The sequence below is a fragment of the Leptosomus discolor genome, chromosome 1 (genome assembly GCF_034619465.1).
Source record: "Leptosomus discolor isolate bLepDis1 chromosome 1, bLepDis1.hap2, whole genome shotgun sequence".
Classification (NCBI taxonomy): Eukaryota; Metazoa; Chordata; class Aves; order Leptosomiformes; family Leptosomidae; genus Leptosomus; species Leptosomus discolor.
In genome coordinates this window covers 30,430,347-30,450,568 of record NC_141391.1, presented here as the reverse complement: position 1 = coordinate 30,450,568, position 20,222 = coordinate 30,430,347, and the positions used below count along the sequence as shown (strand labels likewise).

At 44.4% G+C, this 20,222-nt stretch overlaps 1 protein-coding gene across 2 annotated transcripts; it reads right to left on the bottom strand.

The window, feature by feature from the left end:
* Positions 1-3,023: 3,023 nt before the first annotated feature.
* Positions 3,024-14,166, bottom strand: SPRYD7 (SPRY domain containing 7). Of its 2 annotated transcripts, XM_086481934.1 has the most exons (5): positions 14,059-14,166; positions 11,882-11,998; positions 8,641-8,807; positions 6,873-6,975; positions 3,024-4,042 (listed from the first exon to the last, which is right to left on the bottom strand). In XM_086481934.1, exons 1-5 carry the CDS (start codon positions 14,162-14,164, stop codon positions 3,945-3,947), a joined length of 591 nt encoding a protein of 196 aa, XP_086338060.1. In that variant the 5' UTR covers positions 14,165-14,166; the 3' UTR covers positions 3,024-3,944. The 2 variants fall into 2 exon arrangements, with proteins under 2 accessions (XP_086338060.1, XP_086338061.1); XM_086481935.1 differs by lacking the exon at positions 11,882-11,998.
* Positions 14,167-20,222: the final 6,056 nt, after the last annotated feature.

Below are 20,222 nucleotides of genomic sequence, written 5' to 3'. Positions count from 1 at the left end.
ATCCACTGCTCTCCCCTCATCTACCAGGCCAGTCATTTCATCATAGAAGTTTATCATGTTGGTCAAGCATGACTTCCCCTTGATGAAGTCACACTGATTAGTCCCGATCATTTCCTTGTCCTTAATGTGCCTGGAGACGTTTTCCAGGATTAGCTGCTACAACATTTTCCCAGAGATCAAGGTGAGGCTGACTGGCCTGTAGGTCCCTGGGTCCTCCTTCTTACCCTTCTTGAAAACAGGAGTGACATTTGCTTTCCTCCAGTCTTCAAGCACTTCTCCCAATCACCACGATTGATCAGAGGTTATCGAGAATGGCCTCACAACAACATCAGCCAGCTCCCTCAGCATCCATGGGTGCCCATGGACTTATGGGCATTGTTTGTTTAAGTATTCCCTGACCTCATCTTCTTTGACCAAGGGTACATCTTCCTTGCTCTAACCTTTCCCCCTGGTCTCTAGGAGTCCTGAAGGCTCATTTTGCTACTGAAGACTGAGGCAAAGAAGGAATTCAGTACCTCAGCCTTTCCCACGGCCTGTGTCACTGGGTCTCCCACCTCATTGATCAATGGGTGCACATTTTCCCTAGCCTTCCTTTTGTCTTCTGTGTACTCGTAGAAGTCCTTCTTATAGTCTTTGACATCCCTAGTCAGATTCAATTCCATTTGGACTTTAACTTTATGAACTTTGTCCCTGAACGCTCAGGCAACGTGTCTGTATTCCTTCCAGGTTATCCATCTTTGCTTCTGCCCTCTGTATACTTCCTTTTTGTGTTTGACTAGGAGCATTTTTGCTCGCCCACGCAGGCCTCCTGACATTTTTGCCTGATTTATTCATTGGAATGGAACTTTCTTGAGCTCAGAGGAGGTGATCTTTGAATATTAACCAGCTTCCTTGGGTCACTCTTCCTTCCAGGGCCTTATCCTCTAGAACTCTTGCAAGCAGATCTTTGAAGTCTGCTCTCCTGAAATCCAGGGTTGCGAGCTTGCTTTTCAACCTCTTCCCTGCTCTCAGGATCCTGAACTCCACCATCTCATAGTCATTGCAGCCATGGCTGTCTTTGACCTTCACATCACCAACAAGGCCCTCCTTGTTGGTCAGTATGAGGTCCAGCAGAACACATCTCCCTACTGGCTCCTCTATCACTTAGAGGATGAAGTTATCATCAAATCACTCCAGGAACCTCCTGGATTGCTTTTGTCCTGCTGTCTTATCCCTCCATCAGATACTGGGGATGTTGAAGTCCCTCATGAGGACTTGAGGCCACTCCTACCTGTCTACAGAGGACTTAGCCACTTGTTCTTCCTGGTCAGGTGGCCTACAGCAGCCATCCACTAGAATGTCACCTTTACCTGTCCTCTCCTTAATCCTAACCCATAAACTGATCTCAGTTGGCTCCTCATCTATCACCAGGCAGAGCTCCATGCACTCCAGCTGCTCTCTCACATAAAGGGCAACTTCCCCTCCTCATTTTCCCATTCTGTCCTTTCTAAAACCCCTGTATCCCTCTTTCGCAGCACTCCAGTCACGGAGCCATCCCACCACATCTCCATGATGTCACTGCAGCCCTGCAACTGCACACAGATCTCTAATTCACTATGTCTGTTCCCCACTCTGAGTGTGTCAGCATACAGACGCTTCAGCGGCACACCAGTATTTGACTTCCTAGAAAGGGTTTGAGGATTTCTCCGTAATTGTGCCTTGTAGGCACTTCCTTGCTTACATGCAAGCACTGGAGGTGGCTCTGCTTAAAACTCAGTTTGTTGATTTTTTGATCCCTTCCCGTCACACCACCCATGCCCTTTGCTCAGCAAACCTGTCCGTCACTCCCTCACTCTCTCCCTCCTCCATCATTCTTAGTTTAAAGCTCTCCTAATAAGGTCAGCCATCCTACCGGTGAAAATAGCTTTGCCTCGCGTAGTGAGGTGGATGCCACCTCTCCCAACCAGATGCTGATCCACAAACAGGGTTCCACAGTCATAGAACCTAAAACCCTGTTGCCAACACCAGTTCTGCAGCTAATTACTGACTTGTCCTCTTCACTCCCTTTACCCTTACCTGCAGGACTGAGATCACCATCTGGGCCCCCATGCCCGTGACTACCACCCCCAGAGCTCTGTAGTGAATTTTGATATCCAGAAACAACATGTGATGAACTGACTGCAACCCCCATTCCCTGTCCCCCTGTGCCGCTGGTGGGGTGAGGTAGAAAATTTGGGAGTAAAGTTAAGCCCAGGAAGAAGGGAGGGGTGGAGGGAAGGTGTATTTTAAGATTTGGGTTTATTTCTCATTACCCTACTCTGAGTTGACTGGTATAAATGAAATTAATTTTCCCCAAGTCAAGTCTGTTTTGCCTGTGACGGTGATTGCTGAATGATCTCTCCCTGTCCTTATTTCCATGCACGAGTCTTTCATCACATTTTCTCTCCCCTGTCCAGCTGAGGAAGGGAGTGACAGAGCAGCTTTGGTGGGCACCTGGCATCCAGCCAGGGTCAACCCACCACAGAAGCCTCTGCCCTAGCAGAGACAGCTGCTCCCACATCTGCTGGGGAAACTGCTCGAAACATCTGCTGGGGAAACTGAAATGAAACATATGAATGTTTCATTTAACTTAGATTGTGGATCTGACCACAGCAAAGCAGAGCAGATTTCAAGGGGAGACGATGAAACTGCGCTCTGATCTCCCGAGCTTTATATCGTAATGCTGACAAGGGCATCATTCCTTTCAGGCTGAAAAGTTCTACCCAACACTGTCATGTGATAGTAAGGCCAAAAGGAAGGAAAACACAGGCTGCGCAGAATGAAAAGACAGAGGCAGAAAATCGTAAGGTGAAAGGCTTTGAGAAAGCTGTTTGTATTTGAAAACTTCAGAATCAGATAATTTCTAAAAATATTTAAATAAAATCATTCATTTATGCAAATGAATAACCCAGGAAGAGCCAAAACAAAAAAAAACCATCCAGTATGAAGATTTTCTTTACAATAAAGATTCTTCTAGGAATTATATTAAATATGACAAGAGGGGAAAAAAGCATCTCACAATTTATATTCGAGGGCATCACATTTTAGAACAATGTCTTAGCCATTAATCATTTATAAACGATTCACAAAGAAATTAAATATGCTATTCCATAAAGAATAATCTAATTTACAGTTTAGATGTAAGGCTTCACCATAACATCTCACACCCTTCACCTGGCTCTTTGCATACCCAGTTGAGTGATCTGTACTTACTCTCCTACCAGAGTAACACAGCACGGTGGTCCTCAAAAACACAGGTAGTGTTTAGGTTTCCTTTTTAAGGTTCAACAAAAAGTATTACTAGAAAGTGTCCTATCGGTTGTCACAATAACAGCAAATGAAAAGCGAGGAGAAGTAGATAAGTTATATTTGCCAGTCTAAGACTGAGGGAATGGATTAAATTACACCTTCCAAAAAAAAGTATCTAGCTGCTAGTTAAGCCATCGTGTTGGCAGTCATCGTGCACAACTGGGACACCACAACTCCAAGTCACAGACTAGAAACACAGTGCTTCCTTTAAACAAAGTACATAACTCCTGTGTGAAAAAAGTTGGGGAAAAACTCACCAGAGCTATCTATCTCCATAGCTATCATATGCATAAGAACTATTTGCTTTATAAAGCTCCAGTTTATTCAAAATACTGAATGTAATACTGATGACAATATCATCCCTTAGTCTCCTTATGCATCAAGTACAAATCAGAGAAAAACCCTGCCCCAAAACACTCATTTTCAACCACAAAACGTTGCCAGAAATCTCATATTTGCAAGTTACCTGGTGTTGCAGTTAACATATTAATTCTGCAGACAAATCACAAGTACTTACTAAAAATACAGATATGTTTCCTAAAAGTAAAGTGAAGCTTTATTTAAGATGACAAAGCTTTTGTAACAGTGCAGGGTGCAATTTTTCGGTATGAAGACATTCAGAAGATTTGCTGCTCAAAGAGGATCTTTTCAAACCCTGGTGGAGGTGTATGATAAAATTCACTGAACTGACAATCCAGAATGGCACTGTCATCAACTGCAGAAGAGAACCAAACAGAAGGAATTAGAGAAGGAACACACAGTTTGATCCTCTATGACACCACCTCTCTAGATTATATACTATGCTCAAACCATGAAGACTATTCTCCTATACATCCACTACATACATACAATACAATTAAAAGAAATTCTTCAACAAATTCGCTAAACCCTACACAGATACCCAAGGACAGCAAATCATCTCTCTTTTCTGCTGTTTACTTTAGTCGGTAACGGTCCTTGGTGAAGTCTATGAGAACACTACCTCTGATTTCACTGGGAGTGTTAGCAAGGCTTCAGGCAATTCCCTCCCAATTTTCTACTCTATTTCTCCAGAAATCTACAGATTAAGGACACTGCCAGATACATATTGCAGGGCTGTCACCTCCTGAGATGCGTATTTTTCTGCCCACTTCCTAATGCTGCTGGAGCATCAGCTGCCTGCAACGATTTTTCTGGAGGTTTACAATGTTTCAGATGTCTGCGATGGTTGGTGTCAGACGGTCTGTTTTAGCATGAGATCCAAAGAGAGTTTCTTTGACTGCTTCTTTAAGCTGGAAGTTAACGGCTTTGTACAAGTTTTGAACCCCCTGCATAACCTGTGACACAAGCGTTACTACCTTCAATGCAGAATAAAAAAACCAAACTGCTGAGGATTTTCAGAGAAAAGCTTTCATGTATTGCATTAGCAAACTGAAATACCCAACCAGTCAGAAAAGCAAGATCTGTTTCAAAGACAATTTCGTCATCCAAGATGAAGCTGGTACACTAGCAACGTTAGATGAAAACAGAAAAGCTTCATCTCCATATTTTGGGCTGGAACTTAGATATCTCAAAGCCAAAGGTAGGAATTTTTCCCTCCCAGGCTCAGTTAAACCTCCTATTAACATATCAGTACAGTTCTGCAGCATTTATGCAGCGTTTGCATCTCACTTCTACAAAAGTGCCTGAGGTACAGCTGCTGTAGGGAACAACCTTTAAGTCCATTTTTCTGTTTTACATTCTCAAGCTTGACACCATGTTTGCCTGCTCTATCATGTTTCTTTTAAAAAGATATCCATAGTTCTAGTCTGATTTGTGGAAAGAGTAAATGCTTAAGAAACTCTCTCTCCTATGGTCAAATCCTTTCATATGTCTAGAAGAAGTTCACATGTTCACATTAAATTAAGGACATTTACAGTTAAAGTTTATACCATGTAAGTACCACGCAAAAGCAATTTGCGGGCTGCAATTGTTATAGCAGTATGTAGGAGATGATAATTACAATGAAATTATGCCCACTTGTGGAAGATGATTATAAGAGCCTAGCAATAAAAGGTCACTGCATTCCCCAGCCACGGAACTTCTTTAGACAGAGAAAAAGATTATTTACAGTAGGCTAACGTGCCACCAAACGTTTTCTGAAAGCAACCTGCATCCTTCATGCTATGCAATACCATTTCAAATTATACGGAAGATGCAACCATCAACTATCACACAGCAACTCTTTCCCCGCTGCTCACGAAGCCGTTTGCACAAGGAGATCCCGCAGCGCTGCAGGGCAGCTACCGTCGGCCACAGCATTTTAGCAGCGCCATCACGTGGCTTAAGAACAGATCACAAAATGACCGTATAAAACAATTTCCACTCTAATACCTTGGAATGACATAATTTGTCAGGTACATTTATAGACTTCAAAGGCTCTATGACGCACCTAGAGTATTTCCTTACCGTTCATAAAATTCAGTATTACAAATGTATCAAGATATAAATGGGAAGATGCCAACAGTTCATTAGGAACCAACCATGAAAGCAAAAAATTACCCACATGGCATAGCTAATGGTTATCTCAAGAGCAAAATTATTTTGGAAGAGGTTACTACTTAGATGAAGCTCACACAGGAACAACGATAAGGTGGAGATGGCTGTAGGTGTAACACAGGGAATCCGACGAGCAGTTGCCATTTGCTGTAAGTTACAAGCCAACCCAGAGCGTAGCGTTGATGATGCACTGAGCTAAGGGAAGTGCTGCCTTTCAGATGAGATGTTAAACAGAATTCTGACTACTTGGGAACTACAAAACCACCACCAAGTTCGGGAAGAATAAATTGTTAACACATGTCTTGGCCAAATTCCAGCTTCTATAATTCACAAATTCTTTCTTAAACTGCCTATGCAGGGATTAATTGGATACAGTATTTGTTTCTTGTTCAAAACTGCTGCGTTGTATCAATGGTTGCTGGCAAAACAGCTACCACAATTTGCTCACCAATAGTTGGATTTCAAAACTGGGCATCAATTTGGTAGAGCAGCAAAGAGCTGTACCACCATACAGCGAGCAGCTGCACTAGCACTACATTAAAGTTATTACTTCCACAAGAAAATACAAACAGCAATTCCGTATCTGGATTTAACACTGAATGCATTTCTCAAGTATGTGAAACTAATAGGCATAAAGACCAAGGTTCAGAGATAAATCAGATGAGCCCCCAAGCCTACATTAGTTTGAATTTGTTGCTTTTCTTTTTTTCACCTGCTTCACAGCTTTTTTACCTGGCAATTTTTAGACTGGTTGCAGTAACTCCCCAGCTTGTTGGATGTGGACACTGTAAGCAGTCAGTGAGCAGTGCTTTTTTCTCTAGCTATTAAGCAGCATTAAAAATGAGGTGAAAAAATATCTTTTTGTGTTTTCCTAGGTTTGTGTTTTCGTGCAATTTATTCTTGTAGTTGCCAAAAATAAATGACTGATGGGTGTTCCAGCTAAGTGAGAAGAATACACAGCTTAGAAGACAGACTGGGTACTAAAATATTGTCCGTACTGTGAAACAGTTTGAAAATCTCTGACTTACCATAGACCACTGGATAGACAGTCCCTCGGATTCCTGAAGCTGGACAATGCATGTTCTTCCCATTTAAATATACATTTAATTCTACGTGGTCATATGTAATGCCCTACAAAGTACAGAAAATTAACAAAAATGCATCAACAACTTTATACACGTAACATTGCTACTTAATTTAGCTTTCTTAGCCACAGACAGATTTAAACACCATTATACAAACCACAGCATCCTAGAAAACCTCACTTGAAATATTCATGCAAAGGACTAGACGTTAATAAATGACCAGTAACATTTGTATTTTCAAATACTCAGGATTCCTTAACGCTCATTCAATCTGGATGCAGCGCAGTACTGCACACCGCATCTTACTAAATTTACAAAACAAATTCCCAAACTATTCTTCACCGTGCTAAAGGAATACAAAATTTTCAATTATTTTTACTATTAATCAGTTAGCAGTCGTCTTGTTTATATCTCCTTAGGGAAATAACTTTAACCAATAGTGATGCTATGAACTGAGTTTATCTGTCCATACTTCCATACGGAACCTCTCTCAGCTCATTTACCCTGCGTGCAGCAACAGACCACGGTTTCATACACATAGCTATAAACATGCCGACTACAGAGCAGAAAGCAAACACTAACAAGGTATGAAATTACTTATTTGTTAGCTAAATGATTTTTCTCACTGTTTTGGTATGGATGAGTGTGACAATTTGTGTTGTCATTCAGTACCTCAGAAATCTATTTTTGTGACAGAACAAAATAAATCTAAATTGATGGAAACTAAGGAGTTACCAGTAACTCATCAGCTACTTTTCTGTGATTAGCTGAAGCTGTTCAGACTACATAGGTTGACCAAACCCTGAAACAGTCTGCAACCCTCCAAAAAAAAAAACAATTTCAGAAGAGGATTAAAAGAATAATACAGTATCCAAGGGTAAAGGATGGAAGTGTCAACTGTAGCTGTTTGGGGCTTCTAAAGACGAAATTTCTAACCGTTGCTATATAGAGGCAAGGTTACCCAGCAAGAAAAACTAGTGGTGATAAATGGTCTAAATTTCATTGCATTGCTCACATGTATTTTTGAAAATAAATCTCTAACAGGAAATGGAGAAAATGACAGCAATAAAACACAACCCTTTGAACAAAGTCACTTACGGATGTTTTGAGAAACCTGTAATAGTAAGGTACAAAAAAAATCTTCAGCTTCTCCATTTGCTCTCATTCTCAATCATCTCCCCAGTGAGCTTACCCCCTCCCCACTTAATATCTCTCCTTCCCTACAAACGTTTGGCTAGAAACACAATTCATTTATCACCAGGGCCTATCTCTGCTCAGCTCTGTCCTTCTATGTCATTAATCAGTTGGGATCTTCAGCTCAGCTGGGCACGGTGCATAGCTACGTAATGCACTGCAGCACATTATTTGTTCAGGAAGGTCCCATCTCAAACTACGCAGGATCCTTGTGATGGGAGCTATCCGTCAGGTACATACTGCAGCCAGACTGCAGCAGAGCGTTAGCAGCTACTTCTCAAACATGGGTAAAGTCATTCTCTCATTCAGGAACATATTAATGCTGAGAACGAAGCCCACTGATATCATCCAGGCTGCTGATCCGTTCAAACCGAACGGGAGTTTGTATCAGCACTTTCCAAACTGGGAGATGCAAGCCAAACAATTTGCCTGAGGCCACAATTTGTCTGACTACAGAGCTATAAATAAGAGGAATCTGGGAACAGCTGGGGAAGTAAAGAAGCCTTAAGAAACTCACCACCACATCACCCTCCTGAGGAAGGCTGTTTGCTGGTAGTCTGTTTTTCTCCTCATTGTTATAGTAGAGAGCTCCATCGTTTCTCATCACCAGGCTATGGACATCTCGACCAAGTGGAATTTGATTCAAGTTTGCTTTCTGGGTTGCAACTCCAATACCCCAAATCCCTAAAATGTGACATTAACATCGTAAGAAGAAAAACCCCAACATTATTTTAAGGACTATCTGACTGAAGCAGGACAGCACAAAGAATGTGTTTAACTAGTGCCATGGGAGTCCTACCAGTAAATATCTCTTGGAAATACCAGGACTACTGTGGGTTATCCCTGGTTGGCAGCTAAGCACCACCCAGCTGCCCACTCACTTCCCTCCCCCCACAGGCCTCAGTGGGATGGAGGAAGAGGAAAGAAGAGTAAAACCAAGAAAACTTGTAGCTAAAGACAAAAATTGTTTAATAAGCAAAGGAGAAGCAGAAGAAAGCAAACAAAACAAAGTAATGCAATGGCAATCACTCACCACCCGCCATGGGTAGACCAATGCCCAGTCAATTCCCAAGCAAAAGATGGCTAACCTCCCTAAATCCCCTCCTCTGCCTTTTGCTGCCAAGCATGACATTATGTGGCATGGAATATCTCTTTGGTTAGTTCGGGTCACCCCCCTGGTTGTGTCCCCTCCCGACCTCTTGCACACCCCCAATCTTATTCACTGGAGGGGCAGAATACGAAACAGAGGCAGCCTTGATGCTGCGCAAACTCTGCTCAGCAACAGCTAAAACATTGGAGTGTTATCAGTACTGTTTTGGTCACAAATCACAGCACCATAGGAGCTGCTATGAAGAAAATTAACTCCATCCTGGCCAGACCCAGTACAAGCAGTCACAAGAGACTGAAGATAAACTGCATCTATGCTGAAAAAAGAAGGATTCAGAGAATTGTAATGACTTAGCTTAACTTTTATTCCCAGAAAGACATTGAAAACAAACCCTGAGACTGTAGGAGGATGTAAAAAATAAATCCAACTAGCATGGACTAGGGAACAACACAATTCCCTTTTTCAGCTGGTTAAACCGGTCTTAGGGAAAAAGAAGAAATTGTAAATATGATTGATCTTCATTTGGTCATGTTTTTGAAACTCTTACAACACTGAAATAGTCAAATTACGAAAACACGGTCTAGGCAGCGACAGCAATATGAATGCACAACTGGTTAGAAAACCGTATTCAAGGACTACTCAGCAGCAGCAGCCTGCCAATCAAAAAAGATGACTCAAGTGGGGTTTGAGGTTTCACACTGAAGGCACAAGGTCAGATACTGTTCCATACTCATATCAATGACTTGGATAATATGACAATGTGCTTATTAAGCGTGCTACCAACACCTGATAGGGCTGCAAGCTCTTCAGAGGGCCCTCAAGTTTTAAATCATCCTGACAAATTGGTTAAGAGGTCTGAAATAAGGAAAATGTATTTGCTTTTTCCAAATTACAAAGAACCGCAGCTAAGGAGGAATAGCAAGTGGCATATATACAACAGCGGCTTGGCAACCAGTTCATAGAATATGATTTGGGGGTTATCACAGACCACATGCTGAGCATGAGTCTGTGCCCTACTGTTGTGAAAAACTTCTGGATGTATGGCATGTACAGAGCAGACGTATATACAGCCGATTAAGGACGTCTACTGTTGCTGCACCTGGAGCAGAGCATCCATTTTAAGCATCATACCTCAAGGCAAATTAGGTCAATTAGAGATATTCTAGAAGAAACCACAAAATCAACCAAAACTGTAAAAACTTCATCTATAAGGAGACAAAAAAAAACAAAAAACAAAAAGACAAACAATCCAACCCAAACCAACAAACCCACCTGGGACTGTTTAATCTACAGAAGACTAAAATAAGGCAAAAATCTACAAAAATTAGCTTCAAAAGACAAAATTGCTGAACAATTTATTCTAATACTTACATGCCCAGAATGAAAAGGACAAAAGTATGAACAAGATTCAGATTAGACTTCAGAAAACTTTCCAATAGTCAGGGTGACCCCACAGATGACCCCTAATAGATTGTGCAGGGATGCTTCTGGGAATTGAAGTTTTAAGTTAAGTCATCTACAGTTCTCCTGCCTTGGGGCACAGGAATAGATGAGACACAGCCCCCAGGGAGCAGGAGAGGTTATTTCCTGCGTTTCTCAAGTATAAGAACATGGATACTGTATCTGTGTGAATAATGACCATATATGAACAACAGCTGCAGTGGATTCTTCCCCTGGCAGAAAGGACGCTAAAATTGCCACGTTAAGACTGATCTGGGGTTTACATGTAGTTTAAAACTAAACAACTGGTTTGACTGCAAGGTGGTTTGGAGACGTTTGGACAGCCTGCACTCCAATCCAACTGAACGCAAACAACCCTGACCCAAAAAGCACCGGGTTCAAGCTTCAGCTGGTATCATAAGGCCTGTCTCCGGACTAACACTTCCCTTCTTCTTCCCTTCCCCTACACACTTAGGGAAAGAACAGCTTCACTTTCACAGTGTCTGTAGGTTTTAAAAATACAGGCTGATTTTTAATGTTAGAATACAGACAAGCCTGGAGTGTGCTCAGCTCAGTAAAGCTGACTATATTAGTATAAGTGTAATGCTTCCAAATTTCATTCGTTTTCAGCTGCCTTGCATTAGATCTGTGTAAAACAAATAAAGAAATAGGGTGCTGAAAGGCTCCTCTTCATCAGGCAGTGTCAGAACAAGTGCTGCACCTTTGATTTGAAGAGCAAAGTGTAGCACAAGGAGTGTTACCCTTTCTTGGGCAAATATAGTGCACATTAAAAGCAAATGAAGGTAGACAAACAGCTACAAACATTGCTGGATAAACTGCACTATTAAAAAAAAACCCACCACTTGATAGCTACGGTGTTTTACATGGTTATAAACATTTACTTACCAAAAACCATTTCTAAAATATGCTAACTGAAAGACATGCATATAACAGCATATAAAACAATGCAGTGTTTTAGTACTTGCACTCCTTCAGTCATATACTTACCACTCTTTTTAATATTTCAGAGCCACAACAAAATAAAAAAGAAATTCCATTTTACACAATGACAACTTAGAGAACTCTCCAATGCTCACAAGTTCAAGGATGCAATTAGAAAGATGCACGTGCTCGGTATTTGAGATACGACCACCAGCAGGCAATCTGACATACCTTTCAAGTTCAAAGTTGTACATTTTTGCTGACTAACCTGTGGACTGGATTTTAAACTCAAAATAGCTCTTGTTCTGATGCAAAGGCGCATTGGCTAAGCAGCCTCCTGTGCCACATATTCTTCTGCCATTTTTAACAATGACAACATCTGTTCCTGCAAGAAGAAAAAAAAAAACCCACAAAACTTCAAAACATTAAGTCTAGAAGCAGCCCTTAAAAGCCCTAAACATTGAGAATAGTTTTTGTTCTTTCTGCCCCAAGTAAGAGCTTCACAAACTAACTGTGAGAATTAGGATGATAGCCCATGCTTCGAAGAAAAGAAAGGCTGTTTACAGGCTAGTTCATCCTTCAACTAGGGTTTATTTATTTAAAAACTACATGCTGCTCTAACTTCTCCTCTTGGGTTTTATGGCACCATGCTGATTACAACCTTTGCTCAGCCACATCAGATGTGGCTTACAAACTTACAATTTAGTCAGAAAGGATTCACTGTGAGACCAAAGCCCTGCACACTGCCTCTGTACACTGGAGAAAAAAAAATCTGAAAAGATAAGGAAAGGCACATTGGGTAGAAAAGTTTGACGGAATTGCAAGGTGTTTCACTATTAATTATGTGATGAATGGATCGAGAGCAGCCCTGTGGAAAACACCTTGCAGCTTGCTGGTGGATGAAAAACCCAGTATGAGCCGGCTATGTGCGCTCACAGCCCAGAAAGCAAATCATGTCCTGGACTGCATCAAAAGCAGCGTGGCCAGCAGGTCAAGGGAGGTGATTCTGCCCCTCTGCTCTGCCCTGGTGAGACCCCACCTGCAGTACTGCATCCAGCTCTGGGGCCCCCAGCATAAGAAGGACACAGACCTGTTGGAGCGGGTCCAGAGGAGGGCCTGGAGATGATCAGGGGGCTGGAGCACCTCCCCTATGAGCACAAGTTGAGAGAGTTGGGGTTGTTCAGCCTGGAGAAGAGAAGGCTCTGAGGAGACCTTACAGTGGCCTTCTGGTACTTAAAGGGGACCTACAGGAAAGGTGGGAGGGACTCTTGATCAGGGAGGGTAGTGATAGGATGAGGGGTAACGGTTTCAAACTGAAAAAGGGGAAATTTAGATTAGATATTAGGAAGAAGTTCTTCACCCTGAGGGTAGTGAGGCCCTGGCACAGGTTGCCCAGAGAAGCTGTGGCTGCCCCCTCCCTGGCAGTGTTCAAGGCCAGGCTGGATGGGGTTTTGAGCAACCTGGTCTGGTGGAAGGTGTCCCTGCCCATGGCAGGGGGCGGTGGAACTGGAGGATCTTTAAGGTCCTTTCCAACCCAAACCATTCTGTGATTCTACAATGATTCTCTGAAAAAAATCCCTTTATTAGAAACATGCCTGCCAATATAGAAAGAAAAAATCCCCTGCTAAGTTTTCCTTCTCCAGTGGTAGACTTTATCTTTAGGCGCTGTTGTCATGTTCAAGAAGATGGGAGACGGTCAAGGTCCACTGATACAACTGAACAAAAACAGGCTAGCAATTGTGCTTGAGCACTGAAACCTGGATCGGCCACACTGCTTTCCTCCCAGCTCTTTTCCCAGGTCTGCTACAGCTAACCCAGATCCACTATCTCCTCAAAGCCTGGGCATGGTTTTATGGATAGCTCACCCTAAGGATGATGCTCAAAGAGTGGTATGGACAAGACTCCGTGTGGCTCAGCTCCTTCTGCGTCTTCACTGCTATAACTCACGTTCTCTGCTCTGAACCACCATCCCTTCCCCAACCTGCCCGAGACCTTCAGCCCCTGTCAGGCAGCCTTCCCCCGCCCCTCTGAGAGTGAAGCGCAGCCCCACATACTCATTCTGCTGATGAGCTTCAGTTGAATTTAAACCAAAGCGAGACCTTTTTCCCTGAAAACTGCCAAACCCTTCTAAACAGGCAGCCAAAAAGCGACTCTCCCAGTGAGCTTCACCGAGAGGAGACAGCACAAACTTTAAGGGCAGCCGCACATTCCCCTCGGCACGGTTACACCGCATCAAAACAACCCGACGCCCCCACCAGCCCCGCGTTCCAGCTGCCCCCCGCCAGCCTCCCGGGAACACGCAGCCCCCGCCCCGGCACGGGTTACCCCCTGCCGCGCCCCAGGCGCCGGGCCCGCCGGGGAAGCGCCCCTCACCCTCCGCCTCCGCCCGGCCGCGGCCCCTCACGGGCGGCTGGGGGAGGGAAGACCCGGGCCCTCCCCGCTTACCCATGCGCTGCGTGTCGAGATGCACCGCCGGCATCTCCTTCAGCGGGATGTGGCCGGCGCCGCCATCCCTGCACCAGGCGAAGCAGCAGAAGACGGAGGCGGCCATGACTGGCCGGACCCCGCCGCGCCGCGCAGACGCAAGGGCGGCCCGAGGGGCAGGCGAGGCGGGGAGGGAGGGCGGAGCGGGCGCAGCGCCCCCCGGCGGGCGGGAGGTGCCGGCGGGCGGCGTCGCTTCCCAGCTGCCCGCCCCGACATGGCGGGAGGCGGCGGGCAGGGCCTTGCTGGGCGCAGGTGGGGCCGGGGGTGCCGCGAAATCGAGTGCGGTCTAAGGAAAAAAAAAAATAAAACCCACTTCTTTCCTCAGGAAGTGAAAATTCCAATCAAAACGTGCGGAGCCGGGAACCTGCTCCTTCTCCTCCACAGCAGAGGAGCTGTGTCTGCGTGTGGCAGTGGCTTGAGCCAGCGGGGGGCTGCCTCGGCACCCGCCCACCTAAAGGACAATCTATACGTACATACTTATGTATAAAAGACAATATATGTACATACATACGTGTAAGAAAGAGGACACTGATTTTGACGGGCAGTTGGCGGGTATCACGTCAACGAACTTGACAGTGCTGGGCGAAGGGACACCATGGAAATTTAGTGGTCAAATATTCCTGGCTCCAAGTAACAAGAACCCCATTTATCTTCTTCCCTTATTTCCCCTCCCCCTTATTTTTTTTTTTTTTTTTTATTCTTCCCTGGAAAAGTGGAAAGGTTGGCACAGCCGGGCCCGGTGAGGGCCAGCTGCCTCTCCCACCCAGGATCTCTCCGCCTGCCCCCATGGCGTTTGTTCCCTGTAGGTTGCCCTTTCTCCCCCTCTTCCAGACCCGTCCAGCTAGTGAGCCTTAACTCTGAACTTTTGGGGTCCTGTTTGCTTCTAGAGCACTTTCTCATCTGTTCAAAAGCTTTGGTAGAGCGATTTTTCCTGATTTACTGAGGACCAGTTGAACTCAACTGAAAAGACCACTACAGGGAGAAGTCAGCATGCTAGCATTGCACTTAGCATGTTTTTTGCAAAGCACACTTTGGGACCAGCTTTGTGTCCCTTTCACAGAGGGGAATGCCATGTAATTTAAAAAGCTATAGCTTGACTTGTGGCCTTCAGGTTACACAAGTGTGTGTTTGGCAAAAGCCCTAGAGCTGTCCCTACAGCACACAGCATCCAGAACAGGGGCCACAAACTGGGGTCCAACAAATATAATAAATAGAGTAACACAGCTATAGAAGCCCACCTGTGCTTCCTTCTTATTTGTATTTACCTACAGAAAAATATCCAATAAATGTTGTGCCATGAACTGCTGATCTAGAATGTTTTGCAGACAGAAAAAGCTTATTTATCTCTGAACCAACTTGGGATGAAATTGTTGTTTCTCATGATTTTCAGCTGGTGTCTTATTTTGTGGCATTTCACCTAGAAAGCTCCCTTAACATTTTATTACAGTATATAATATGATGCAACTAATGTAACCCATGTGGTATAACATTAGCTGTCTTGGGGTGGGGAGGGGGTGAAGCGGATATTCAGAAATCCCTGTTAAAAGAATTCTTCATAGCAAGTAATATCTTATTGGTCTGGATGGGCTGCATCTGTCACACTTACCCCTTTACATGAAACATGAGGTGAAACGCTGTCTTTCTCAAAATGGTGCCTAAAACCAATCTGATTTTAAGAGCAGCTTTAAAATATGCTTCCTTTCTTTTATTGGACTTACTGTTACAGCCCATAAACATCTGGGGTCAATAGCTCAGTTCCTTAAAAGATGCCAAATGGGATTAGTCTTGAACTTCTAAGAAATAAATATTAGGTGTAAACTGATGTTTATTTATTTCGTATAGAGGGCATCATGATTCTCATTGGTAGCTTGTTGTTCATATAATTAGTCCCATTTAAGTCACTGTGGGATTTTTATTGTCTGTCACACACTGCAGGTTTGTTGCAGTAAATGCTAAATGACAAATGTTAATATAGTTAAAAACAAAAAAACCCCAAAAAACAAACAACAAAAAACCAAACCAAAACAAACCCCCCACAACTTAGAGACTCAACCTCCAAATGACTCCCCATCCTATTTTTTTCTCTATGCCTCAGTAAGTCCCTTCTTCCCCAAAATAAGCACTGGGAATGCAAACGCATCTCACCACATGAAGTCAGCATTGCCAAATCGGTTGGACCCAAGGCGATGGGGCTTTCGGGAACAGTGCCTGGCTGTGCCTTCCTGCCAGTTTCCTGCTCCACTGCCTTCTTAACTGGAGAGGCTGGTTTTACAGGCCAGCAGACTGCAGCACTCTCAGGGCTGAGTGCATGCCACAGCTTGGAAAAATTGCCGGTGCTGCTTTGGAGCGCAGTGACTCCAGTGCCTATGTGCTCGGCAGGCAGGAAGCCTCGGAGGACCAAGGTCAGTGTAGCTCCCATCCCTGCGCCCATCCTGTCCCCCTCCACGCGCAGAGCTCGGCTGCCGAGCACCCTGACAGCAGCTGGTGACAGCCTGGTGTCACGATGGGTTGTACAGGAACAGCGGCAAAGATGTACTCGTGTCCTGGGTGAAGGCTCTGGTGCTGGACAAAATCAAGCAGATAACAACGTTGTTCCAGTGGAAGTAAGGCAAAAGTCAGCTGGTCAGCTGGTAAGAAACATGGCTTATTCTTGGAGGATGAGGTGAGCAATTCCAGCAGGATAGTACCATATTTGTAAATGTGCTTGTCAGCCTGTTTAGAGCATATTTGAACACCAAAATTTTCACAGTGCACAAAGAACTGCCCCCAGAAAACGAAGATCTGGGCTCCAATATTTGGAAGTATAATTGGGCTTGGCAATGAAGGGTTAATTCAGCTTCTGCCTTTCCTGAATGTGCATTTCTTTCGCTGGGGAGGCCAAGTATTTAGGACCCTCCCACACTGGAAGCAAAATTATGCTCAGCATGCCTAAACATGTTTGTTGCTCACAGGGTTTTAACTTTATTTCCTTGAACAGTAGCAGCAGAGATATTTTGCCTGGGAACCATGTTAGGAGAACAGGAAAACGACTGGTCCCATCCATTTTACAAACGCAGGCGTATTGGGAAGTCCTGCTGAAAGAAAATGATGGTCATTGACTTGTTTTTTTCTCTAGGTCAGAACTTCATTCACAAAATAGAACTGTCTCTCATTAGCCCTGCAAAGTAAACCTACTGGCTGCAGGCAACGTGAGTTTCAGAAAGGTTCCCTGATACAGTCAAAGTGGGGAGAACTCTCTCCCGTTGTTGCAGCGTGTCATACAACACGACTAATCAGTTCTCAGAAAAATAATTATTTTTTGCCCTGCTAGTAAAAACCGCTGCAACTTGCTTCTCCGCTGCCACAAGCTTTGTGGAGGCATTTACACCTGTGAAAACCAATGGAAAATGTAGTCATTCAATAAGCTGGAATGGATTTCGTAATGTCTCCATGCAACTTGCACAAAAGTAAATGATGGTGCAGGACTGGAAAATCGAGGTTTGTTTATTGAAAGCACTCCTTCCACTCCCAGGGTCAGGCCTGTGGTTTGGAAGATGATACAGACAAGGTCTCAGATGAAAAACAGGTTGTGCTTGTACTTTTGAAATATTCATTATAACATGTTCTTGTGAGGATTAACATTCTGTAGGAAGTCTTCTGTTTTGTGCAGCTAATCTGATGCTTGCCAAGTCATAGAAGAAATTGTATATGAAAATTAATTTTGTTCCTCGTTGTTGTATTTACTTTGGAGGTCGCTTCTCCTCTTTATGCAATGTAAGCAAAACCCACCAGAGCAGAGCTTTGATCTACAGGCAATCACAAACCTCGTTAAAACTGACAGGCAAGCTGGCCGTGCTTTGTTCAGGAAGGAGCAATCCAGTTCTTCTATGGCGTAAAATAGCTAAAAACTAGAAACCGCTGCCCGCGGCACAGTTTGGCTGCACGGCCAAGCGCTGGGATGAGCTAACTCGTATGAGCAAGCACTAATTTGGGTAAAGTCAGAGAGGTTTCTCTTGGGGCTGCTTGTGAACGCGGCAGCAAGAGCACAGATTGGTTGCAGCTGTGTTTGCCTGTGTGCATGTCCGGGACCGGAAACACCCCGCCAGAGCCAGCAGACAGTGGGAGAAGCAGTGGTGCATGGCCCTGAGAAAAAGCCAAGGGACAGCTTCTTCTGGGCAAGCATCCTGGCTAGAGCAGTGAACTTGGACTGCCGCACAGCGCTCCCTCCCATTTGCTTCCTCTGCGTGCAAGGAAATGGGACGTGGCTGCACATTCTTTGTAAATAAATAGGATTACGCTAAGGAGCGAACTGAATTCATCATCGATTTCCCCCTGCTCGCAGGAAAATCTGGCCAAGTGCTGAATATTAGTTAACTGTGTGGGTGTGGGTTAAAGTTTTGTATGTGAAACTACAGAGCTTTTCAGTACTGCTAGAACAGTCATCGGAGACCCTGCAGACATCAAGGCAGTCTCCGAAATTCAGACCTCGAAACAGCAGTCGGTCATTTCAATCGCTGATGATCCTTCATGGATTTTTAATGCCTAGTATTCCTACAATGCTTATTAAAGGTAGCTTTTATGGAACAGCAACAAGAAACTGCTTTCTCTGATCCCTCGTTTAGGGTTTTAATATAGTCCAGATGTACCTGTTGAAAAGAAACGTAGTCAGATATGATACAGTTGTGAAACGTTTGTACATGAGCAAGGTGTTGATACACAGAGCTGTTTTGAATAGTTTCTTTCTTTGTGTTATCTTACAGCATCTTCTTACTGAGCTGCTATGGGCATCAAAGCTCTTGCAGATTTATTTCCATATTTAGGTCCCCACAGCGACTACATCGTACATCTCAGGTTGTCTCTCGCCATTTGAGGGTACGCTCACGCCAGCAGGGCTGAATAAAGCAGCGTGCTTCAAGGACTCAGTGTCCCGACGCCAGAGCGTGCTCTGTGTGTGCTCTGACACCTCTGTAACGGGACGTGAAGCCTTAGCCTCCTTCAGTGGGAAGTAAAAGGCAGACTTGCAGCCAAGGATAAGACTGGAAAATGCTCTCAACTCACCTCTTTTCCTTGGTGTTTCACCCTAGCGAACAATTACAAACTGACAGGTCTTTGGTAGCACGGCTTCAGAGAAGCCTTGCTGATGGGGAATACAAACCGGGGGGGGGGGAAGAACAAAACAAAACCGCAAAAAAGCTGCTTTTAACTCCAGCTACATTTATCAATCCGTTTTGTGTTAGACATCTTCTCCAGCACAGCACAGGGGGTGCCTGAGGCCCAGAATGAGCAGCTGGTGTGGCCGAAGGGCAAGGCTGTGTTACTTTTGGCAGCAGCGCCGGCAATAGCTGGCTGGAAGCATTTGTGAAATTATGGCCTGCGGGAGCACTTCTGGTTTATGCTGACGTGTGTGCAGGCTGCCACCAAAATGGGCCCTCTCGCTGGCTCAGCCTGGCATCGGTGTCTGGTCGGCGGCGGGATCAGCTGGCTGCCAAAATTGATCCTGCTGAAAACTTTTCTTTTTTTTTTTTTCTTAAACTGGATTAGCTTTCAGCTCTGTTGGCAAGCGGATCTAGCTTAACATGTGGCCGCATGAAAGTCGGAGCCAGCGGAGAGGAGGCATCAGGAAAGCATGACTAAGGGAAGGGAAAGGGATGGAATTATCTCTTTTGCCAGTAGCACAGTCTCGGCTTGGCTTAACCCCCCCGTGAATCTGCCTGTCAGGGTAATATTACCTGTTAACAGCTTGAGTCACATTAATGGCTTGCTTCCACAGAAAGGGAAAAATCTTGTTCCTCTTTTCCTTACTCCTCTCATGTTAGACCTGGTGATTGTCTAATCTTGCACTGAACTGGTTTAACTTGTTGAATCAGCAGAAAACTCACCCCAGCAAAGAAAAGGGAACAGCGTTCTGCTGGCTTAGAGGGCTGAATCAGCTCGGTAAAGCATCTGCCGAGGCTGGCAGAGCTGGGACAGGCGAGGAGGGCAGAAGCAGTCAGCTCTGAGGTCGCTGGCTGAACTACAGTGTACAGCTTCAGTCTCAGAAATCTCCTGTCATGATGCTCAGTAAAAGAGCCACGATCTGGATTCTCTCTGTAGTTTAAAGATAACAATAGGCATTACCCTTTTGTCTTACAACCAACACGGTGTTT